Source organism: Lepidochelys kempii, chromosome 14, assembly GCF_965140285.1.
Source record: "Lepidochelys kempii isolate rLepKem1 chromosome 14, rLepKem1.hap1, whole genome shotgun sequence".
NCBI lineage: Eukaryota > Metazoa > Chordata > Testudines > Cheloniidae > Lepidochelys > Lepidochelys kempii.
In genome coordinates, this window is record NC_136393.1 from 25318243 (window position 1) to 25343739 (window position 25497).

The window sequence follows — 25497 nt, forward strand, 5'->3', positions numbered from 1 at the left end:
CTACACTCAGACCCTGTGCTTGCGAGAGGGAAGTATTGCCTCTTAGAGGCACCCAGGGTGTTGGTATGTAATTGTCCCAGGTCACTGGGTGGGGGCTCAAGCCAGTTTTGCATTGTGTTTTTGAAACGGAACTCCTAGATACTGAACCCGGCCCTTGTTGCTGCCAACTCTGACCGGCAGAAGGGTTATATGTGTAAGCTAGCCTATAGGGGCCTGATCCAGTAGGTGTGCTCTCAGCTCACGTTCCAGATCAGTTAGGTGGATGAGCGCCTATCTTTCCCCAGTTCCTGACCCGCTCTGGCTGCCTGGCATGGGGTTGCAGTGCGCATGTGCAAAGGCAGAATCATTTGCTGCAAAAATTAGATGCTAAGCAAATTTACGTGTCTACAGAGTCCAGCAGTAGTTGGGGCAGAGGGGTTGAGAGTCCCAGTGGGGCCTGATTCTGGGATTTAGGCTCCCAAAGTGGCAGTCAGGTGCCTAAGTCCCTATTGTGAATCTAGCCCTTGCAGTAGTGATCATGAGATATTTCTAAGCTGCAACTACCTGCATACTTTCCCTGGCCCCTCACGTCATACACATGATTCATACTCCCCATGCAGTGGGATGTTGATATTTGAGATGAAAAGAAACAAATGGGAGTTTTAAAGGCAAATCCAAGAATAAAGATTTTATTAGGAAATGTACACCATTCTGAAATGGTTTGCTTTACTTAAATAATCTGCATCTCCCTCATTCAGCTTCATTAATAGCCTGGTGGCGTTCTCTCTCCTTCCAATGTTCCTAGAGTCTAAAGGGATATCAGTGAGGAATCCTAAATCATTTAAAATCACTTATTCCCCTAAGGAGTACTGGGCTCCCTGGCTTTCTGAATTTTTCTTCACACGTCACTGAAACATTTGGTTGGATTAAAAAAAACCAGAGTATAAAGAATTACAAAGCTTATTCAATTTAGCCAGATCCAAAGCCCATCAAAGTCAATGGAAAGACTCCCTCTGACTTTGACTGGCTTTGGATCAGAACATACACAGAGAAAAATACACATTAGGTCAAATTTGAGCCTAACAGACCTTTAATCCTCTGGATGTGATAGATACGGGGCCACTCCTTCAACTGGTTTAAATCCACATAGCTCTATTGAATGAATGGGAATACCCTGATTTGTAGCAGCTGAGGCTCTGGCCACAGTGTCCAGTCACATATAAAAATACCTAGTTCTTATGCAGCACTTTTCATCAGAAGATTCCAAAGCACTTTACAAAGGTGGTCAGTATTATATCCCCTGTTTACATATGGGGAAATTGAAGCACGGAAGGATAGAATCATTTGCCTACAGTCATTCAGTAATTGAACTGGGAATAGAACCTAGGCCTTCTGAGGCCTACACCAAGATTCTATCCACCAGGCCACACTGCCCCTCCCACAGATGCATCTGTTACTGCATGCTACATCCTCTTAAGAATTCATTTGCCAAGCTCACTAAATGCCCGCACTCGAAGAGTTAGGAAGACAGAGGGTTTTTTTACTCTACGTATATTATTTTAGAAATTCCTTGAATGTGAAATGGTTCAACGCTCCCATTGAGACATTCTCTGTTGGTGAAACGCTGTGTCAATCGGGACCTAAATTTGCAGAAGCAGGGCCACACCGGCGAGGACCCACTTGGAAGGATTTTCTTTAGTTTTCAGGTTAAAAGTCCACACATAGGTTGGCCCTCTCTGACGTGTTTTGTACACGGGACATGGGTACATGCTGCGAGGGTCCTGTTTGTCAGCAGGAATGGCCTTGATGAAAATAACGGGCATGGCTGGAGTCAGATCCTTCAGCCTGGCATCCGTCATCATCCCTGTCTGCAGAGGAAAGAAGAAAAGGTTTTAAAAGCTCTGAAGAATGCCAAGACTTACCACCAACTGGGTCCTCAATATACATGATCATTTATAGCCTCCAGCTCCTTCCACAGCCTGCCATGTTTCCTGCCATGTATTACTTCTTGTCTGTGCCCTTTTACAACTTCTGCTGCTTGTGCCCTGGCCCAGTGAGGACTATATTATATCAAAATAAAATGTCAGATAATTCTAACCTCTGCACATCTGCCATCTCACCCTCCCCCACTCCTGCACCAATCACTTTCCCCAGATTAGATCCCCGCTCCACTTGAACTCCACAGCACTGTTCTGTGCAGACACCCCCTCCTACCAGGCCCAGAAGGAAGAGATGATCCAATTTGCATGGCTGTACATTGAGCATCTAGTCATTTGGTCTGACTAGAAAAGACCCCAGGAATGATGCTCAGTGTCAGTTCGAGGGGTGACAGGCATGAATGTTTCAGTGCAAAGTAAGCACGTGACTTTGGTCAGGTGAAAGCATCTTCTGTGGGGTGTTAAACTATGCATGGAGTTGCCAAGATCACATGTCCAGCCACTTTCATCAGCTGCCTCTCTCTAATGTAGCTTATTCAAAGGGAAAAAATGCAGTTATATCCTGACTCCAGCTGTTCTTACAGCTGTAAGAACACAGGGTCCCCAAACTCCCTGGATTAGGACTCCCCAGGGAAAAGACTCTAAGATTGGGGGACGAATCCTGAAGTCCCCATGCAGTGGTTTTTCAATCTTTGACCTCGCTGGGCTCTTTGCCAGAGCAAAGACGAAGAGTGGCTTCAGGGTCAGTCTGTAGGGTTGTAACCAATGGGCTTTTACGGCTATTGCTCTTGAAATGCACTACAAACGAATAATAGTAACACTACAGTTACATCCTGGAGAACATGACCCGATCCTGCGGGCTGTGTCCAGCAATGCCCCTGGCCTGGGAGAGTGAGGAAATCAGTCCTCCCCACCCCCTCACCTACACTCCTCTCCTCTGGCTTGATAAACACCTGATCTCAGACATAGGATTTATGCACCAACATGAGCAAACTCCCCATGACAATGGGATTGACTAGGCTCTGATACACTAAACTAGAAAACACAGTGTGTCAAATTGCAGTGACTTTCATCTTGTGAAACTCACTGTGGTCGCACTGGGTATTTTCAGGGCAAAATCTGGCCCAGTGTTAAAACATGTCCTAATAGACTTGTATTTGACCAATGTGAAATGATGGCGTTTCCCAGAAATGGGGGGGGGGCCCAGCTTATTTATTGGCTCTCAGACAATGTCCATAGGGACCCACAGCTGGGCAGGGTGCTGCTGGTTGGTTTTTAATATAAACCCTGGCTAATTAGCTGTATACAAAGCACAGCACCCAAAGGAGCAGAGAACATTAACAAGAAGGGAGCACCAAGGGCCCTATGGGCTCACTGTGTCCTTGGCAATTAGAAGGGGCTTCAGGAGGCTCATTCTGAACCCTGCATGGGGATTAGTTGAGTGGCCTCAAGGGCCCTGCCTGCTCGAAGAGCCTGAGTTCTACTACCAGGGATGCTAACGTGAAGAGCGGGGATACGCATGGGCCATTCTGACGGAGAATTGTCTGTAGTGAGTGAGTCTCTGGTGTCCTCTACAGCCCAGCTCTGCATCGGAAGGTTGCCATGACCTAGCGGAGGAGGCCAGTATGTGGGGAGTGCGTCAAACTGGCTGGTTTGCTTCCTCCACTCTGGTCTCTCAGGCAACCACTGTCCCTTTTTCCGACTGTAAAATGATTTGTCTAGTAGTCCTCTTCTGGGAACAGCTTGTATAACTGCCTAATGTGGGCCAGAGAGAGGGAAATACAAACAAATATGGGGTAGGGACTCGTACCTCACTGTGCTACAGGGACTGCCTCTCTGAAGATTAGCTTCACAGATGATTTTCTTTCACATGTCCCCAAACCAGAGTTGTGTGTTGAGATTGAACCTATCTAGTGATTTATTCAGTCCTGGCAATAAGCGGAGCGAAGTAATCACTCTTGCACATAACCCCGCAATCTTAATTTAATTTTAACAATACCATTTGTTATAATAGGACAGTAATGATAATACAGGGCTCTTATATAGGACTTTATATTTTCAATGCACTGTACAAACACTCAGTAATCCTTGCAACTGCTCTTGAGGGTGCTACATGGCAAGTGTTGTTATTATGTATTATTTTTACACATATCCCTTTAATTTTTTATGACTGGATTCGGATCAGATAGGTTGTTTATTGATGGCAATAATGAAAATAAATTTTCCATGAAATATTCCATCTGTTTCTAGGTTGACAAGGGTTTCAATCTCTCTGAGATATCTCAAAGGCACTTATCCCTGTTCTATCTCTGGGCTGATTTTCATTTGCATTTTTATCTTCCTGATGATCAGAAATGAATTCTGCTTTGAAAACAACTGTCCCTAACTGCTAGCAAGGTGCACTTGTTACATAGCTGCCCTAGGTGTCCCCAGAGACCCAGTCTCTCAGATCCCAATGGAGAACTCTTCTCCAACAGCAGTTTGATCTGATCTGCCTTTTCAAAAGTCAGTTGGAATGGTGGACAAATCATATTGCCACATTACACGGGAATGGGAGCCCAAAGCAAGCTACAAACTGGGGGATATTAGCAGTAGGATTAAATCTATAGATCAGTGCAAGAGTCGCCTTTCCCCTGGCTGTACCTACAGGTTCTACCAGCACAGCACCATTTGCACGCCATCAAGTTGGGGTATAATTGCCTTTATATCGTTTTCTTGGTTTCTTTACAGCTCCATTCACACTGTTTCGCTGCCTTTTAATTGGACTTGCCTCTGACCTCAGGTTATACAGGTTGTGTGTGTGAGAGGTGAGATGATACGTTGGGCACATGGGTTGGTGACACATGGGCAGATGGAGGCCAGGGGAGAACCCCATTTCAAGTTGGGGCAGGTGAAAGTTTTCAGTGCCTGTTGGTTTCGGGTTCTGCAGGAGATGTATAGGGGGGAAGAGACTGTCCCTTGGCCAGGAGCAGTCCTACCCATTGTGCCAGTCAGAGTGGAAAATATTTTTGGTGACTCCCACCCCTCACGAGTGGCTGAGCCAAAAAAACAACCCCCAAAACAAACAAACAAAAAAACCCAAAGAAAAAGAACAGAGGGGAAAAAAAGCGACTGCTCTCCTCTCCTGCCTGAGAATCAGCTGTGCCCTTGTGCTCATGTGTCTGAGCGACAGGCAGAATCCAGCAGTGGGAGGGATGCTTGATTTGTGCTACCGAAGTGGGCATGTGGGAGATAGAGTCTTGCCCTGGGTTGATTGTGGGGTTCAGAGACAGAATGGGGTTGCCAAGTTAACTCTACATCAGATTAACCACAAATAACGGCCCAGGCATCAGCAGGGGTTGACAAGTATTCCCTCTGAATCCGTCCTGAGACTTTGGGGCTCTCAGCTGCAGTGAGAGCACCCAGGGTGGGCCCTAGCACGGTGGCCATGGAAGTAGAGCAGCATTGTTAGTTGCTGGTATCTGGTGGACCGGGTACATGACATGAGCGGAGACATGAGCCTTCAGTTCGTGTGATTCAATGCACAGGCAGCTGCCTACAGGAATGTATCATCCACAATTTACTGGGGAATGGAATTCCAGATCTTTCTTGTATTACAGAAGCCTGGATGGGAATGCTGCTGGCCCTGTTTGACTAGCGTTTGTCTGGCTAGGGCCTAAGTGCAGGCCTCAGATAGGTCAGGCAGAGTTTGGCCAAGCTTCTTTGCATTGGTCTTAGCCTTTGGGATGTGCCCCTTCCTAAACATGCACTCGTCAGGAATTATGGAGGTGCATGGGCCACCTCGCCATCCCCATGACTCTTCTCCAAGCTGACTATTAGAAGCATCTAGGCTAAATGCAAACTCTGGTTGTTCCTCTTCAGGGTGGACCCCATCACAGGGATCTAAGCCTTTGTAATTCCCCCACAAGCTGGTTTACTGCTTCGTGCTTTACACAGAACTACTACGGAAGCATCAGCTGGTGCCAAATGCAGCAGTGTTTGTGAAGGCAGCATGGGGCCATGAGCGTGGAACACCATGCTCAGTGCACTCTTCAGTGGCCGTGTATTTGCTTCCAAGGGCAATTCACTGTGTCACGTATGATCTGCAGAGCACCAAGTGGAGTGATGCCCAGTTATCAGAAAGATCACCTCTCCCACTCTGTCCCATCTTGGTATCATTATTACAGTCCCCTGGGCTGGCATTGCTGTTGGCTCCTAGGATTAACCTCTCTATGGCTAGTTGCAGGGCATGCAGTGAGCAGACCAAAACTGTTAGAGCAGCCTTGCACAGCGCAAGTCTAATCAGCTTCATGGCACCATTAACCAGATTCTCTGCAGAAGCTCTACTGACTTCAGTGGAGCTACACCAGCAGGAAATTTTGTCCCCTGTAAAATCTGGTGGGTTTGGCTTAGTTTAAAGCTGGCTGTTATTTATAATGATTGATTTATAAATGGAAGGTGCCCAGATGCAAATACAAATAGAAACAGTAAAAAAAAAAATCTATAGAGGAGTTTTTTATCTTCTTCCTCTGGACATAAAATTGGAGGTATCGTCTTAAACATGAAATAGCTTTTCTAAAAGCAGAGAAATTCCTCAAAATACTTACTCTAAATACTAGTTGTCGTTCTTATCAGAGGATAAATTTGCAATGGATATATAGCCCAGATGGGCTGTGCATCTGTGATACTAATTCTTCATTGATTAATTTATACTGGCCCCCTCTGGAATGCAGGTAAACGAATAGCTCCATCAGATGTGGGATTGATGGTTCAGTGTGAACTACAACATATGAAAAAGTTCTTTTTCTTTCTTAAAAAAATGGAAGTGAAATGCTCTGAGATTGTGAATGGTTCTGTTAACGTTTATGTTCAGTGCTTTTCAACTACAGAAAACAAAATAACTGGAAACATACATTTGCAAAAGATGAGATCATCTTGGGAACACATCGCTTGAGCTGAACAGAGTTACCTAGATGTGAGAATTAGCAGCAGCTGGGACCACGGCATGATCCATACATGATTGCAGGGCATATACTAGCAAACTTCCCAGCTGTGATCCATCACTGATGCAGCTCCAGCAGTGGTAACAAAGGTGCAGGCTGAGCCCCGACAGGACTCGGGCATTTTGGTCACCATGTTATCTAACCCTGCTCCGATGATAATTGCAAAACTACCAGCAACCATTTCACTAAGTTTTCAATAAGGCAGGATTAGAACATTCTTCCCAGATGAGTTATTCTACAACCAAGGATCCATTATTCTGCTTTATCCTCCCTGGTTGATATCACTAGTTGAAAAAGTCAGTCCCTGTGGGCACTTGAAATCCAGTGGCGCTTACAGTAGCGTCAGGATCTCATGCCCTACAAAGGGGTCAGGGCCTTTCTGTGGACCCACCCTGTTGACAGTGGTTAGAACCCTGCACACAGCTGCTGAGAATATTCCACAGATTCATTGTGGCAGGTGTATCTTGTTAATTTCACCAGACAAGGAGGGAGGTGAGTGTGAATCTCTGGTCAGAAAGAATGGGGGGCAGAGAAAGCGAGGATGCAGGAAACCCTCGGGAACAGCCAGATTCAGGAAGTGTGCTGAGGTTGGTGTATGTTCAGTTACTAAGATTTCAGTTACCAGTAAGGCCAAACCCAGCAAGGAGGTAAGTCTGAGCTTTATGCAGTGTGTGAAGTCTTTATCTGGAGCAGGACATGAACTCCACCTGCTCACAGTTCGTTTGTACTGCTGTTACTGTCAGAGTTCCTAGCATTCCAAACTCACTGTGCATTGCTACACACCCTGAGATGGAACGGGATCTGGAGCCTTATCTTTCCCTGTCCTCTTACAGTGATCACATTTTGAGCCTTTTCTAATTTCCCATCCTCTGTGATAAACTATTTTAAAGAGAGAAAGCTTAGAAGCTTAAAACTCTTTGGAATGCATTTGATTTGAATTGCAAGGTCAGGACAAGATTCAGCATTTGAGACTTCAGCCTTTCTACACGGAATCCTAGTACCAAGTCCCATCAGGGGGGATGGTCTTCAAGCATGAGTCTATGCACCTTGACAAGAGCTGCTACTGAAAGAAAAACTTCCCCATGCCAGGGCGTGGAGGGGAGAACTCAGCATAGCTAAGTAAGTGACCCACTTTGATCAGAGCTCACTCACAGAGCACTGGCAGCAGAAGCGTAACACAAGCTGCCTAGAGTAAGAGCTGCATGAATCACTGTCATTTAATTCCTACATGCAGCACAAATTGTGAGTTATGCTACCACTGGCATGGCAACCTCCAGGAGCAGTCTTGGTGGGGATTCGTCATTCTAATGGCTTTCACTCTGCAGACTGAAATCCCAGCAGCTGACAACTGTCAATGAGAATGTCAGTGACAATTGTTCTCCTTCAGGATGCTGGCCCCAATGCAGTACACTGTAGGAGCAATCTGACTGGCTGTGTAGTCACCAAACAATGTCTGAGCACTCCTGTGGGTAGGGAGTGTGGATACAGCCCTCTAGACCTGCCTTCTACTGACTAATACCCCACCATGGTCAGGCCAGCCACTCCTCTGCACTGGGACCGCTTTCAGATCCATCTGCACAAAGGCTCAATCCCTTGAAGCACTTTGGTGAAGGGTATGCCTGAAGACTGATGTATCTTTGGAGCCAAACCCAGTCCCTTCTCTTATGGGATCCACCATGGCAGCATTCAGACCAGTCCTGTCACCTGGACTGAGGAGTCCATGGACACTTAGGTCCATGCTAAGTTGGTACCATCAGTGGGTCCTTGGGATCCTGGGTTCTGGCCACATGTGGAATTGCATTTGGATCTGTGGGACTCTCAGATCTGAGAAAGCTGGTTCCATCCCATTCTCTTTCTGCTACTCCCAGGGCTCCGAAATTGGGCACTAGAGCTTCTCTCCAGCTATTGCTTTCTGTCGAGATGACAGGCTTATCTGGGGCAGTGTCAGCTCTAGGGTACAGCACCCCTCATGCATTTTGGCTGCTTGGTCCTCCAACTCCTGCCTCTGTGACATTACTGAAAGTGCAGCTTCAATGGGAGGGGTGATAAGAGCCCTGGCTCTCCCTCCCCAGCTCCACTCACATCTTAACTCCCTTATCTTCATCCTCCTAGCTCTGTGCTTTTACAAGCTGAGGTGCTGAAATGTTCTCTGGGAAGGGGAGTGCATGTGTATCTCATGGCAGATCTTGACTCCTCATGTAGAAAACTGGTACAAATTGCTCCAAAAGTCCTGGAGCCCCTGGAGAGAGGAGACTGTAGCAAGCATATCAGCACCAGTACAGTAACAGTTTGCCTTGTAACATGTGGAGGTCACGTGTGCAGCAATACCATGGCCATGTAGAGAGCCTGCAATATCCACATGTGCAGGGATGTCATGGTCACGAGGAGACTGTGGTCTCTATGGGCATGTCTACACAGCAGCTGAAAGGTGTAATTCCCAGCTAGCTCGAGCAGAGCTAGGACGTATATATCTACCTGAGCTGGGCATCACCCCGCACCACTCCTCAACTGCTGTGTAGATGTTCCCTAGTTATGCAACAATAGCACGAGTGCCAGGAGCTATTTTTAGTGCACTAGCTTGAGCAGAGTTAACACGTGTCCATCTGTGCCGAGAAGCCCCGACGACCTGCTGTGTAGATACACCCTTAGGTGAGACAGAATGTGGGCTTCAGCTGTAACGAAACAAATAGTGTATACGCTGCACTGACTCGTCTCCTCATCAAGCAATTGCTAAGATTACCTGCATATCCCAGCGTGCACCCTCCATGAATAAACCATGTACGTAGGCGCCCTCACGGGGAGGGCTGCTCAAATCTTCGCGGTTCCTCTTAGTCACGTCGCACTGTAGAGTCATTTTATCCAAAGGCCACTCGTTCTTTCGGGCCATGGACTGCATGATGGCTGTCAGGAAAGACTGAGGATTGAAGAATCCCGCTAGCCACACAACAGAGGGCAAGACAAAGTCTCCTGTCCACGTCTCAAGCTCCTTGATGCGGCTGAGCAGGTCAGCAAACCAGCCAGCCAGGCCAGCCATGGAAGGATACGCCCTCCTAGTCCAGGACTCGGGCACAGTGTCCAGGAAGATGGCGTTCTGTAGGTTCTCCATATCGCTTGTCATTGTCAGCTCTCCCTGGTGGAGAAGAAGGAGGAAGAGGATAATAAGCAGATGCACACTATTGAAATGCAGCCACTTCTTGAGTGAAATATGGCAGCTGTTTAACACTGAACACCAGCTACCTTTATCAGGCTCTGCTTTTGAAGTCGCACCAGTGGTAAAAGAAAGGCCCAAGTATTGTCTACACCAGCGGTTCTCAAACTGTGAGTCGGGCCCCAAAGTGGGTCATGACCCCATTTTAATGGGGTCGCCAAGGCTGGCTTAGACCTGCAGGGGCTAAAGGCCAAAGCAGGTCTGATCCTGCAAACCGTCCTGTATGTGTGTAGTTCCTACATGCCTCAGACTTCAGCTGCATAAGTATGGCACATCCTGTGAGTAAAGGTTTGCAGGAATGGGACCTGCAAAGGTGACTGGTCTTGAAGTTAAAGGCAACAGGCCAAGTTAAATGAAGATATTAGAGGAGTCGGGCCATTTTCAATTAGTCCTAAATCAACAGGAACAATCTTTTTGCCTTTCAAATATGTGGGCTTTCTTAGTTCCACAGGCACTAAGTGCCATCAAATGGCCCTGAAATGACAAGCTTACCTGGTCTGTATAAGTACCTGACATTAATTCATCTAGTTAGTTCTGTCCTGTGTGTGTATGTTCTCCTGGACTAGTTACCCGGTAAGAAATCTTAGAAATGCCTGCTAATTTCAAATATTAGGCCCAAGCACAAATGACAAATCTCTTTTCCTTTGGTATTTGTCATGTAATTACAGAGGAGTAATAGGGCTATGTGTGTTCTGTGAAATGAAGGGCAATTGTGTATTTCCCTTTATATATTTCAGCTGTTTTCACTTGCTAGTAGCTTGTTTTATTGCAATGTGCTGAACCACAATTTAAAAAAAACAGAAAAGCAGGGCCAAGCTCAGGGGGACTGGTAATGGGGCTCACCAAAGTGCACCTTTAAGGTCAAAAATTTGGATCTGATCCAGATAAGTGGTAGCTAAAAGGCTTTACTATCTAATGGCTGTTTGGTGGAGAAGGTGTGCCTCTCACCAATGACACTGGGGGCAGCCATCTCAGCAGAGACCAAGGATTGAATGGACCACTTCCCTTACCTCTTCAGGTAGATCTTTCAACTCTAGGTTAAAGCCATTGGCAAAACAGTGTAGGCAATGAAGTCTGGGAGAGAAAGTAGTCTAATGGTTACAGCAGGACATTAGGAATCAGGAGACCTCAGATAAAATTTTTCTAAAACATGTGAGTCACTTAAGAGTCTAAGGGCTAGATTCAAAAAAGGATGTAGGCACCTAAGTCCAACTACAATGGTTAGGTACAGCACCGCTGAAGTCAGCAGGAGTTTTGCAATTGATTTTAGTGGGACCAGGATTAGGTCCCAGCTGTATGGCAGGAAGGGAGAAAATCAGTAAGGAGTTCACCTGCCTCCACAGTCAGTCATTACTCTGGGTGCAACACTATGCAGGAGCATCAGTCACATGGAAGCTATTCTTAACTAAGGCTTTTTAAAAATGAAGCACCAGTCATTGTTGATGGTTACCATCCTAACTGGATGGCTCCTATTCCTGGACCAGACAATGACTTTGTAGTTAGATGCACACAATGAACTATTCAAAGATTAAAATTAGTCTTGAAATATCCAACTCGCCCTCTGTTAGCAGATACTCAGTGAGCAGCAAAGAGGCATACTTTCTCCCCACAATATTTATTCTACTACAAATCCATGGTCTCTGCTAAGTAAGCTTCCTTTCTCCTCTGAGTCCTGTCAGTACAGATCCCCAGCTGTGGGAGGTCAAGAAGCATTAACAACTCGTCCAGGAGGGGTTTGGGGAGTAACAATTACACAAAGGTTTCACTCCTAAACTGAGCATGAGTCTGAAAGGAACTCCAGACAGTAGCCTTATATATCCTAATAGAGACATTCAAATCCTCAGACATGCAGCAGAGGAGGCTTTGAACCAGGGAGAATGAGAAAATGAAATGCAAGAGGCATGAGTTGATGATGGACATGCCTGCCCAAAACCAGACAAATTCTTGGGATGGGGTAGAGAGTAAGTTCCCGCTATTGGCTGATGTTGCCCAAGATTATCGTACTGTCCCTGGTGCTACACTGCTTTTCTCCTGATTTGCGTGAGAGGTTCTGCCAGGTGAATTGTTGACTCAGCTCTAATTTCCATGCAGCTTGTTTTCTGAATTTCCAAAGATCTTGAATTGTGAGATGGCATGTGTGAGCTCCCCATGCTGCCTGGAGCATCTGTCACAATCACACCTGAGGGTAGAGGAGAGCTGAAGGATACGTCTCTGTAGATGTCTCAGGCACTGTCCACTGCTATCAAGTGTCCTGGATCTTTTAGGGCATGTCACAAAAGACTGAATGGGTGGGGTTTAGTGCAGGAGGTCAGACGGGATGATCTGGTGGTCCCTTCTGACCGTAAACTCTCTCATCACTGTTGTGCTGAGGCTGATATACTGACCTTATCAAGCTCCAATACATCTCATTCTGAGTCTGGCACACAGCATTTACACAGAAGCAGGAAAAAACAAAACTTAGAAAGTCTCATGAAAAATCACATGGTTGATTTATTGACTGAGAGTTCTCACAGAGTCCACTGATCTCTGCACCTCCAGAAACCTCTCTTCTGGTGAGTGAAGTCCACAGTTTGAGTCAGAGAAATGGTAGTCTCCTCGCTGGATGATCTACCGACTGGAAGAGGGGACAGACACGATTCCTGATGAAGAGTGTGGTCAACATTTCCAAAGGTGAGTGTCTAGTGTTAGGCACCTAAGCCCATATTTAGGCATCTAAATAAGTGATCTGATTTGCCAAGTTGCTGGGGACCTGCAGTTCCCATTTCCCATGCTGGGCAGTCAAACGAAGGATCAGCTATAACACGAAGGATCAGACTGTCTGGGTCTCTGTTAACATATCATGCCTCTTTGTGTCTCTTGAGACCATCCTCACAGTCAGGATTATGACTCAGCTGCAGACAGTGATGTCATGTTTAGACTGCTGGGCCAAGCACTGCACTGGGCAGTCTGAGCAGAGTGTATAGTCATTTCAACACACTGGCCGGAGGCTTCTCTGCCATGGGGTCTCTCTATACATCTCTGAATCTCACTCAAAGGGTTACATTACATCCCTGCTGTAGTTTGTGGCAGCGTTTCTGGAGGACGTGCATGTTCTGTTACTGCCTAAACTCTGTTCAAAGCCTTTGTGGTTTAGTTCAGGGCCATTCTTCTCATTGTTTTCCCCGGCCAATACGTAGTGGCTTGCGTTTCTCCATATTAAATCTGATTGCTACACATTGTCCCAGTTACAATAATACCTTGTTTGCTACTCAGAGATTGAAACATTAAATCACTTCTGTTTACCTGTCTCAAGAAACGGAATTTCCAGTTCAACTGCCAAACACTGGTAAATAAAGTAAATCTGTTTAAAATAATTGGCAGCATAAATATCAGGCTATTTTAAAGTGGATTGTGTATATTGCAGAACTACAAAGCACACACAACATTTTTATCTCTTTAGTCAACAGAACAAACACCAATTTTTCAGCAGTAGACAGATGTCACTTAAATGCTTGAATTTCAGTTTTTAGCACCTTCTATTTGCAGGAAATGCATATGAAAAACGTGCTTTGTATTCACCACTTGGCTATTTTAAAAATAAGAGACAAACTGATTAAAACAAATGTGATTTTCCATGCCATACTGATCCCATACTTTCACTTTCATGTGATTTTCTAAATGGTTGGACAGCTGAATTATCTGCAGCATATTAATCAGTCCACACAATTACGATAATAAAATAATATTTCTGAGAACTTTCCTCCACAGATTTCAAAGATCTGCACAAAAGTGGTTAAGCATCATTATCCCCATTTCACAGATGGCAAAACCAAGGGGGGGGGGCCTAAATAGACCAACATACCAGAGTCCAGCTGGAAGAGGTTACATCAGCTGTGTGTTTCAGAGTGTACTGATAGTAAGCCTCTTTTAACCCAGGAAGCAGAGTGTTACTATGTAAGCAGGAAAAGATGCCAAAGAATTAAATGGCAATTTTTTTTCCTGATGTTAAATTTCTAGTACAGCAGGCTGGAAACGAGTTTAAGAAATACTTTGTCTGATTGGTCACTTTCTCTTCTTTGAGAAGGAGTATATCTGCTGACCTTTTATTTGCAGGTCGAGTTCTCACTGCTGATTTGACTGGAGAAGTTACAACTTTGCATTGAGCGAGTCTGGTAAGAAAGGGGCCTGCCCTCCACCTTCCCATCCAAATGAGTTGCTATAAACTCCAAGAGTTTGTCAGCTATCATAGGTTCTGCGGAAGGGACTTTGCTGTAGGGAACAGAATATAGTTATCGGGCTGTACATATGTTTCTCAGGAGACTTCCCTTCTGATGTGTCCTATCCATAAGAGCCAAGGGTAAGAACGGCATCTCCATTGCCATATTGCCCTCACAAAGTGACTGATGGGTTGGTTCTATTAGCCCCTCTTTGGAGAAGAGGAACAGACAGGCTTTCTCTGTCCTTCGAGTGATGGCACGTCTGCTGATCCTCTACTTGTAGGAAGCTGTCAGTAGTGAAGAGTAAAGGCAGGGCTGATGAGGATATGGAATTTAGGAGCTATCCAGACTATGCAGACAAACAGGCTAATAGTGCTACCTGTGAATTGAAGATCCCTCTGCCAAAGGCTCCATCAGCAGACCTGGAAGTTGAGATTATAATGGTTACCAAAAGTATGAGTGCTGGACCAGGCAGCTGCCTCATTGCTCACCTGCTGGTCCTTTCCACCCATGATGCTGTGGTTATTTGGGACAAATAACCTCCTGTTCCTTCAAGCACGGAATTCCTTTGGCTGTGCATGCCTCGCTGACACAGCTATAGATCCAAATACAGCTGCAATTCTGGTGTGTTTCCTGGCCCACACACCTCACATGATAGTTGCTAAACAGGACATTTGGGAGTCCCTCCTTATGTCTCATGGGCCATAGTAATGTCTTGACCAGGCTCGGGGGAGTGTCCATAGCTGCCTCTATGCTGGCTGTTTTGCTTCGGAAATATCTGAGTTGTGACACGGAGGCAAACCATGGGGATTATTACTGCAACGCACTGGCGATTGCAAGCAGGCTGAGGAGTGGCTTAGTGACCCCGCTACAGGGCATAGATTCTTTGCTTTTGCAGTTAGCTGTCTTGACAACCTGTCCAAAGAAACAGCAGCATCACTTCCCTGTGGAAGCTGGCTCCTGCCTCCCCTCCTCTCTGAAGTAGGGTGTTGCTCCAATCCATTCTTCCTTTGCTCTCAAATTCTCTGTCAGTAGCTCTGTAAAGCTTTGCAGCTGGGGGGAAGTGAGAGGTGCCTGGGGTCTGTATAGACAGCAGTGGAATCCATCAGTTCTTTGGCTTCTTGTTCCCAATAGATGACCCTACAATACCAGCTGTCCTGACAGCCTCTTATGGGATGGCAGCAGCCATTCAACAAAGGAATGTTAACTCTGTACATTTGCATGTTTCACAACACACCAGACAATGCATTGTTTTGGTGACCTGTAGCGTCCCACCATCTGTTTGGGATGGGATTCGAGTGCACTGAACTACACACCGGAGTTAGCATCCACCAGTCTCAACTCATTGTCACTAATATTACTGAATCAAAGAATCCCACCTGTTTGTGGCCCATTATCCATGCAGGCCACTCACTGTTTTGCATAAAAAACCTTCCAAAACAATAGCTCCTAGGAACATGGGCGTTGCCATCCTGAATCACAGAATCATAGAATAACAGAGTTGGAAGGGACCTCTGGAGGCTATCTAGTCCAACCCCCTGCCCAGAGCAGAACCAATCCCAACTAAATCATCCCAGCCAGGGCTTTGTCAAGCCTGACCTTAAAAACTTCTAAGGAAGGGGATTCCACCACCTCCCTAGGTAACGCATTCCAGTGTTTCACCACCCTCCTAGTGAAAAAGATTTTCCTAATATCCAACCTAAATCTCCCCCACTGCAACTTGAGACCATTACTCCTTGTCCTGTCATCTGCTATCACTGAGAATAGTCTAGATCCATCCTCTTTGGATCCACCTTTCAGGTAGCTAAAAGCAGCTATCAAATCCCCCCCCTCATTCTTCTCTTCCGTAGACTAAACAATCCCAGTTCCCTCAGCCTCTCCTTGTAAGTCATGTGTTCCAGTCCCCTAATAATTTTTGTTGCCCTTCGCTGGACTCTCTCCAATTTCTCCACATCCTTCTTGTAGTGTGGGGCCCAAAACTGGACACAGTGCTTCAGATGAGGCCTCACCAATGTCGAATAGAGGGGAACGATTACGTCCCTCGATCTGCTGGCAATGCCCCTACTTATACACCCCAAAATGCCACTGGCCTTCTTGGCAACAAGGGCACACTGTTGACTCATATCCAGCTTCTCGTCCATTGTAACCCCTAGGTCCTTCTCTGCAGAACTGCTGCCTAGCCATTCGGTCCCTAGTCTGTAGCGGTGCATTGGATTCTTCCGTCCTAAGTGCAGGACTCTGCACTTGTCCTTGTTGAACCTCATCAGATTTCTTTTGGCCCAATCCTGCAATTTGTCTAGGTCCCTCTGTATCCTATCCCTACCCTCCAGCGTATCTACCACTCCTCCCAGTTTAGTGTCATCCGCAAACTAGCTGAGGGTGCAATCCACACCATCCTCCAGATCATTAATGAAGATATTGAACAAAACCGGCCCCAGGACCGACCCTTGGGGCACTCCGCTAGATACCGGCTGCCAACTAGACATGGAGCCATTGATCACTACCCGTTGAGCCCGACAATCTAGCCAACTTTCTACCCACCTTGCAGTGCATCCATCCAGCCCATACTTCTTTAACTTGCTGACAAGAATACTGTGGGAGACCGTGTCAAAAGCTTTGCTAAAGTCGACGAATAACATGTCCACTGATTTCCCTTCATCCACAGAACCAGTTATCTCATCATAGAAGGCAATTAAATTAGTCAGGCATGACTTTCCCTTGGTGAATCCATGCTGACTGTTCCTGATCACTTTCCTCTCGTCTAAGTGCTTCAGAATTGATTCCTTGAGGACATGCTCTATGATTTTTCCGGGGACTGAGGTGAGGCTGACCAGCCTGTAGTTCCCAGGATCATCCTTCTTCCCTTTTTTAAAGATGAGCACTACATTAGCCTTTTTCCAATCTTCCGGGACTTCCCCCGATAGCCATGAGTTTTCAAAGATAATGGCCAATGGCTCTGCAATCACATCTGCCATCGTGAAGACAGAGGCAAAAAAAGCATTGAGTACGTTAGCTTTTTCCACATCCTCTGTCACTAGGTTGCCTCCCTCATTTAGTAAAGGGCCCTCTTTTAGTAAGGGGACCAGTGCTCTGTCTCTGCAGCTTCACAGCAAGGTGCAAGAACCCTGCAGAGGCAGTTATGGGATAAGCTGTCCATAAGGGTAGTCTCTTCTTGTACCCCTTCATTTAGAGATTAATTCATGTCCTGATGCAGAAGGTGTAATGTCCCTTCCAAAACTCTTGGCTTTTGAAATCCGTGCCATTGTTACTATTTTTTTTATGTAAGAAAGATGTGGACAAATTGGAGAGTCTGGAGGACAGCAACTAAAATCATAAAAGGTTTAGAAGACATTGGCATGTTTAGTCTTGAGAAATGAACACTGAAAAGGAGGACCTGATTAGCGTCTTCAAATAAGTTAAGGGCTGTTATAAAGAGGACGTTGATCAATTGTTCTCCATCTCCACTGAGGGTAGGACAAGAAGTAATTGGTTTAATCTGTAGCAAGGGAAATTTAGGTTAGACATTAGGGGAAACTTTCTTACTATAAGGATAGTTAAGTGCTGGGATAGATTACCAAGGGAGGTTGTGGAATCTCCATCTTGGTGAGATATCTGCAAAAAGAAAAGGAGTACTAGTGGCACCTTAGAGACTAACCAATTTATCTGAGCATAAGCTTTCATGAGCTAGAGCTCAGAGTCATTGTAGTCCATGTTCTCCATCAAGATGGAGACCTTTGGTGGGGTATGGGGGACCATGTGCATTTTTCATAAATTCCAAGGCCAGAAGGGACCATTGTGATCATCTAGTCTGATCTGTGAAGAGCAACTGTGAATTTTCCCCCATGGACTCAAGTTACCATTGCAGCACACTGTGCTATTTGTTAGGTACCATTTTAAAACTGTTTAAAACGTGAGACACTTTTGGTTTCTCTTCACATCCTCATCACCTCTGCTTTCCAGTCATTCAGCACGCACATGAGATTTCATAAGGCTGCAACCTCTAGCAGAGAGAGCGCCTACCTTCAACCCCAGATCTAGCTCCTTAAGGGAGCGCTTTATCTCGCTGGTGAGGATGTTCATGCGCTCACATTCCTGGAAGGCAACCACAATGTAGGGCGTCCTCTCCTCCACCTTTGCCATCAGCTCCAGGATGTTAAACTCATCTGTTAATTTCTCTAAAATCTCCTCCAGAAGAGTCTTCACCTGTTTGCCAAAGGGAAGAGAGAGAGGAGTCAGTGAGTGTCCCATGTGCTTCCTCTGCTGAATGGTGGAAGAGAGCTCCACCTGTCACTTACTGCATCAGAAAGTAATCAGTGTCTTGCTGAATCACACGCGGCAACTTTCAAAAGAGCTTGTCCCAGCCTAGGAAAATTCAAATAACTACCAAACATCATGTCAAATAAGGCTCTTTTACAAGGATTATTTATAAATGCCCGCATGGCATGGCATACTCTATTTTGCATCCAGGTTTGCATTGCTCCTTCTTCCAAGGCCAGGTTCAATGCAAGAAGATGGATGAAGCTATAAAGGTAAAATCAAATACTGGTGCCTTCAGGATTGCTGACTTTATGAACGATTCTTTAATGTTTTAGTGACAAAACTTGGAGTTAGCTTAAAATTCCATTTAAAATAGAATTTGGTATTCTGAACGAATACAACATGGGGAAAAAGCATAACAAAGCAAGTTATTTCCTGTCTCCTTCACAGCTGCATTTGGAAATATGATCGTTAGTGTGTAACTAAAACAGAAAATGCACCAGGAAAAACTCCAAAGCATCAGGCTAGCATTTTGTATACGGTGCGTCCTGGGAGCCTGTACGTATGCCAGCCACACTGTTATCCCCCATGGTTGATCGCTGTGTTCCAGCAGAGGCCACAGCCCGGTTTATTCGCAATGCTCTCACATCGTCATCATCTTTCATATGGCTTGGGTAGGTAGCAATGACAACAAATTTGTATGTCCTCACATGATGATAATTAAGGCACTGGAGCGCAGAGAACCAGTTAAAGTCCCTAGCACTGGCTATGATACAATTACACTAATCATGGGGAACTCCTGAAGAATGCTAGACTGGTTATTTCTGTTTCTTATACGCACTGTACAAAGGCTGACCAGGTTATAATAAAGGGTCATGAGAAAAAACAGAGACTAAAATGCAGCCAAATTAAACAAAGTCACCCAAGTGGGAATGGCTCCCTCCTCTGCCCATCTTACCTTTTCTTCCCTCGTAGCTCCTCCTCCTTCACCCACATTACTGTCATGAGGCTGCATCTCCAACACGGTGCGGAAGAGTTTCTCTGAGGTCTGGGTTAAGAAGCCGATTTCAGCATTTGGATGGAGACCATACAGGTACGGAGACTCGGCAGGCAGGGCGTTGTCTATGTACTACACAGAAAGATCACACCTCCCATTATTGTTACGTACAGGGCTAGGGACTTTACACTTACTGATCGCATTGATGGGCTGGACAGCCATCACACACAGTCAGCCCAATGCAGTGTATCCAGCTGGACTGACCTGCGGTGCTAACAAACTGCTAGGAAGCAGGAGGGTGGAATTAGTAAAGCTGCTGGAATAATAATAATTTCTGCCACAAGAAAACAAGCCTGGCCATTGTTACAGGATGTCTTGGCTACATATCTCAGAGATGAGCCTCTTCTACCTTTTTATTTGCTACACATTTGGGCATCAATACTCTGAACTCTTTGCAGGGAATTTCACTTCCAGGAGTAGAGATTGTTTCACCAACTTTATGAACAAAAACTAACTAATACGCCAGCCACTGTTGCTGCCTCTGCACATAAAGAACGGATGAAATCAGTAAGTAGACATCCAAGAGTCTTGAGTGTTTCTCATCAGACCCAATGCTAAAAGGAGCTTGAAAGGGCCATTTTAGCAAACGGTATGCGGATGTAATTTTCCACTAGACCTGCTCAAGTCCCAAGAACTAATACAGTTGTTCTATTCATGCATGAACAGAAGAGCTCATGATGAAGTATCAAATTACCATTAAACTTGGCTCATCCAAGGGGATGCTTAACAGCTACAGAAAAAGAACATAACAGGAAATAATACAAGATGAGCTGGAACTCTGCAATCCTATTCACTGTCTCCTATGACAGATTAAAAGGTGATTATGGAGGACATTAACTTCAGCAGTATAAATAATACCAGCAAACAAAGAGGCTACCTGGTGATAACCATTGTAGTCCATGTTCCCCGGGAGAGGGAATCCTGGAGCTAGGAAAAGTTCTCCCTCCAGCATTTCTGGCTTAATAAATTCCTCCAAGTAGGTTTTGCAAAGTCGTCTGTCCCAGTCATCTGTGATGTGACCTCCATACATAATCTCACCAAAGAGGTAGCGCAAATCATCATAGGGGACCTAAATAATGAACCAAGAGGGCATGAAAGAGTCCATGCAGATGCAACTCCACTGACCTCATCATGGGGCTGCAGACAGGAAAGCAAAGAACTGATCTACAGGGTGAATGTTTTCATTTCACCACTTCATTTTTCTAAGTAATTGCATATCATGTAGCAGTTAAATCACTACATGCAGGAGAGCAGCCCAGAGAAACCCAGCCTGCAGAACAGATTTTGTGGGGTTTCCCGATGAGAAGCGAATCTCTTTGAAGTTCCATACATTAAACATAGATGGCTAGGCAGCCAAACATTTCCAAACATTGTCCCTAAAATGGCAGGGAGGAGACTTGCACATGCCAGAGCTGATATTTTATCTAAGTGTAGTTTGTAAGCTGCAACAGATGCAAGTGGAGCAGAGGCCGCTCCATATCCCCCTAAGATACACTGAGTTCTTAAGCTAGAAAGCCTGACGATGCCGGGGAATTGGCACTTAATGAAAAAGATTTCAGACGTTTCAACAGATGTGTAATAAGCATATGGGCTACAATCTGCACACATAGCTGATTCTTTTGTTTCATGCACCTTTGAATTGGCTTCCAGGTAATTGTACAGCACATTGACTGAGATAGTGAGGTCTCCAGTGTTAAAGGGGTAGGAGCGGTTCCAACCCTGGGGCCCAAACTTGCGTCTTTCTGCCACCACGGCATGGAAATAACAGAGGGCAAACAGGATGCTTTTGAACTCGTTCTCCCGAGCACACATCTCCAGCGTGTCCTGAAATGGAAACAGATCAGCAATGTTGTGCATTTCCACCATACCCTCCAACTCAGGGCTCTACAGGGGTCACAAACACTAATGAACTCAGGGCCTGGCGAATCCTCTTGCCCAGTGTCCTTGCAACATAGCAGCCTCATCCACTCATTTCTGCTAAGCAGTTTGGGGTTTTAAATTAAGCTTTGAGCCCATATAGTACTGAACAAACCTTCCAAATGTTCCCTGGTACAGTGATGAGTGCCCAGGTCTGCAGCCTACAGAGTGCTGTGAGCTAACTGCGGTGCAAAGCTTGGGTAGAATGCATGGCCTGGGGGGCTGGGCTGGGCCCTGGTGAATTCCACCAAGGCTGGGGGAAGAACCTCCCTTCACCACATACACACACTTCACAGCCCTGCTCCTGCCTCAGCTAGCCAAGGGGGAGCCTCTCTGAGCTCTGATTAACTCATGAATCAGGGTAGGTCCCTGGTTTCTATGAGACTGGAAATGCTGTGGCAGCTTTCTATGTCACTGCAATATTAAATACCCCCTGAAGCACTGAGCGGGCAGGTCTAGTTATTGACTGCAGAGCTCTATTATTGAAGTTGTCATGGGGACAGCAGAAGGTTTGGACGACCAGGGCTTTTGGTCCCTGGAAAGGTGAGGGGACAGCTTGGGCTTTTGGCCCCCAGGGGGAGTTTAGACCTTTGACACTGAGAATAGACACATCTCCTCTCCCCCTCTCCTTATGCATAGCAATCAAGGGGACCTGATGTTCTTTGCTGTGCTTGAATTCCTTGTTCCCCATCTCACTAGCTCTTACAGCAACTTAGCTGCCTCGCTCTCCTCTGCTCCCATATCTGCTGCTGCACCCAGCAATAGTGGATGAGCACTTTAGCTGGATGTTTCCACTGAAATGATCAGCAGTGAACTGACACCACACTGAGATCAATGGGGCAGTTCACATCTCTTCTGCAGGAGTGCTTTAAGCAGACACTGCTGCCGGGGTTACACAGAGGTTTCTCTCAGAGGTTTCTTAACCATGGCAAGTACTACGCATGAAAGCTCGGGGTCTGGCAAATGATTCTTTGGTCACAGAATCATGGGGCATGGAGGGCTGTGCTTTGACTCCTCAAAACTGTTGTCTGTCAGGGACTTCCCACCTGTCCCAAACCACGCATGCATTCACCCATTGGCAGTCTGCTGGCTGCAGACTGGCAGGATGAGTTGTCAAAGGCTCAATAAACTGATTAAAACCAAAGAGATGCAGTGTTGAGGGCCCCAAAGAGAAGAGAACAGCCCAGAGCCTTTCACCCCTGCCTCAGTCCCTGGGTCTGAGACTCCTGGCTTGTGAACTGGCACTGCCCACCTGCCATAACCATAGGCCCCTGTAGTGGGCATGCCTAAAGTACTGACTCTGCCTGCTCTGACTAATGTAATCCGCCACATAGACTGGCTGCCTGCAAAGCCCTCTTGTGTTCCGAGCTCTACGGGTGACTAGTGCCCGCACAGCTGACTGGGAACGAGGGGTGCAGCAGGCCAGAGCAGAGATCTGAGTCTGGGACAGAGAACTGTCCGGGAGTCACCATTGTAACAGAAGCACTGTAGCACTGCGGCCTGAAAACGAACTCTTCGGTGCTCCAGGGTTTCATTAGCATTATTTACCCTGAGGGAGGTCAGGACCAGAGGAAAGAGCAGTACATTACCCGAGAGGGGTTTCCTTTCCATGGATGATACATTCTGAGGAAAACAAGCCTAACTGCCTTCTCTCTTCCAGCATTTTCACCTGATAGATACAACCTTCTTGTACTGAGCACACACCCAGCATGTACCAGCAGGAACTGCCAAGTAGTGGGGAGAATAACAAAACTGGACCTCTGACGCTATGCACTGATGCCCATCTTCCAGGCTGCGCTCTGCATAGTGAGTAGGTAACGGGCAGTGTCGAACTATTGGCAGGCTGGGAGGTGGAGGGGCGGAGAGCCTGAGTCATTGAGTCAATGAAGAGGAACAAAGGAAGCCAGCTTTCAGGGCTGAGCTGGGAGCGTGCGAGCGATAAGGCTTTGAGTGGGAGGCAAGCTGCCTGGGTCCATCTCTAGTGGAGTGAGTCTCTCTCACAGCAAGGAAGAGGATGTACAGGGCATAAAGTCAAAACACAGAGCCCTGCACCCCAGCAGCCCCTAAACATGAGGGAATTGGAGCCCTCCCAGCAGGGAATTGTGAACCTGATCCTACTTGGGGTGGGAGGCTCCGCTAACTGAAAGTGGGAGCTGATTCCATCGCTCCCATCCTAGCTGGGCACCCGTTGTAACTGTCACCTTGTTTCCCCTTGTGACTGTCATTGCAGCTTTTGACTTAAAGCCAGAAAGGCTCAGGGTTTTTGCTGTAGCTAAGACACCATCCCCCCACTATGGCTTCTGGCACACCAGTGCCAGAGGTACGGCTCTACAGTGCTTCTGAAAGCTGGTCTTTCTGTTGGTCACTGCTCCCTTCATGCACCCAAGTCATGGTAACGGCAGCCACGGGAGCGCCCTTTTTGCCATGGAACTGTGCATTAGAATCCAAGCTGCTATTTAAAAATATTTCTATTTCTTGTGACTGGGAAGAAAACCTTACAGTGCGACGACCCTGGTGTGAGCCAGTGCAGTGATGTCTGCTTGAGTCTGCAGTCAGCCTGAAACCATAGCTCAGGGAGGAGTGTATTACCCATTCATCTCATTGCGGCATTCACATGGAAAGCTAATGACAACTATTTTAGTGCCTGCCTTGTTAACTATTTCACTGCTGATTTTTTGGGCAGACACATCCAGCCCACGTTTTCATCCCACAATCCCAAATGGCCTTCCATGTCTCCTCAGTGCCAAAACTTCCAGCTTTGCAATGACGACCTCTCTGATGCAGCTGTGTGTTGTTGATACATTGAGAACTGAAGATGGGAGTGAGGTTAGCATAAAATAAACAAAATTTAATAGCAAAATACGTAAAACAAAGGGTTGCTATACTGATTATATGATTTAACTTCACACCCATTCGTTAACAATTTCCATTTCTTAGGTTACCCAACTCTGCAGCAGATTCCCAGGCTGCTGCACTGCCCCACTGCAGAATTCAGGGACCTTGCTAGGGAATAGAGGTCCCGCTTGCCATGAAATGTGCTGATCCTTGTTTAATGGGAATCATGGGCATCATGAGCAATCACTGCCCTGTTGTCCCCTCAGTTAGGGAGCAGCTTCTAAACTCCCTCGGTTTTTAGGGCACTGTTTTGCAGATATTATGAAAGAACAGGGTCAAAGCATCCTACCATGCTCGGAGCCCATTCTTTCCTCCGGCAACCTCCCAGTGACTTCAAGGGGACTTTGGTCTGAATGAAACCTGAGAAAGGATCTGGCTCATAGCCTCATTTGGCCTCTCTCTCTATTTAATCCCAACCTTTTCTTTAGCTACAAAACCAGAACAATATTCCCCGTGTACAATAATAAGCCTTCTTGTGGCTTTCAGCTGAACTAAATTTGAACATCCATTCCATACGCTGAGCAAGAATGGAACACAAAGCAGTGAAATGAGGTGTAAAGGTTCTCCTCCCACACATTGCAGGATTTTGTGATAAGAGGCATTTTATAATGCTCTAGCAATTTAGAAAATGTTAATTACTATCTGATTGAAATGAGCACAGGCAGGATGAAAACATTACTTTGGGGGAAGGTTCCCCCTCCCCTATTCTGTGGGACTTTCTGTGCAATTCAAAATGATGAATGGCTGTGGATAAAAATGGAATAATCTTCACTGACGGTTCACATTAACCCCTACCTAGAACCTCCCACCTGCACCTCCCTGGAGACTCTCTTCCTTATACTGCAGATGCCTTCAAAATCAGAGCATCTAACAGAGTACACATGACACAGCACCTTCATCTGACAGGCCTGGATCCCCTTGTGCTCCTGGGCTGCAGGCTACACTGCAGCTGGACCTGAACAACTACACAGGGGTACACCCTGCAAAGCTTGATGCTTGTGCTCCTAACGAGCAATGACTGGCCACGCCAACAGTAGCCTTAAAACCTTCTCTACTGGCCAGAAGCACC

The 25497-nt window shown here is 46.2% G+C and overlaps 1 protein-coding gene across 10 annotated transcripts in view; it reads right to left on the bottom strand.

The window, feature by feature from the left end:
- Positions 1-654: 654 nt before the first annotated feature.
- Positions 655-25497, bottom strand: part of DNAH9 (dynein axonemal heavy chain 9) — a 391252-nt gene continuing 366409 nt past the window's right edge. For 9 of the 10 annotated variants that reach the window (XM_073310874.2, XM_073310873.2, XM_073310875.2 and 6 more), the window contains 6 exons: positions 21249-21440; positions 20494-20685; positions 19518-19688; positions 18323-18505; positions 9639-10028; positions 655-1847 (listed from right to left, as the gene is read on the bottom strand). In XM_073310874.2, the coding sequence (XP_073166975.2) occupies positions 1620-1847; positions 9639-10028; positions 18323-18505; positions 19518-19688; positions 20494-20685; positions 21249-21440 (1356 nt within the window). In that variant the 3' untranslated portion in view covers positions 655-1619. Of the gene's footprint in view, positions 1848-9638; positions 10029-18322; positions 18506-18595; positions 18665-19517; positions 19689-20493; positions 20686-21248; positions 21441-25497 lie in introns of those variants that run through there. The other variant, XM_073310876.2, reaches the window with a different exon arrangement.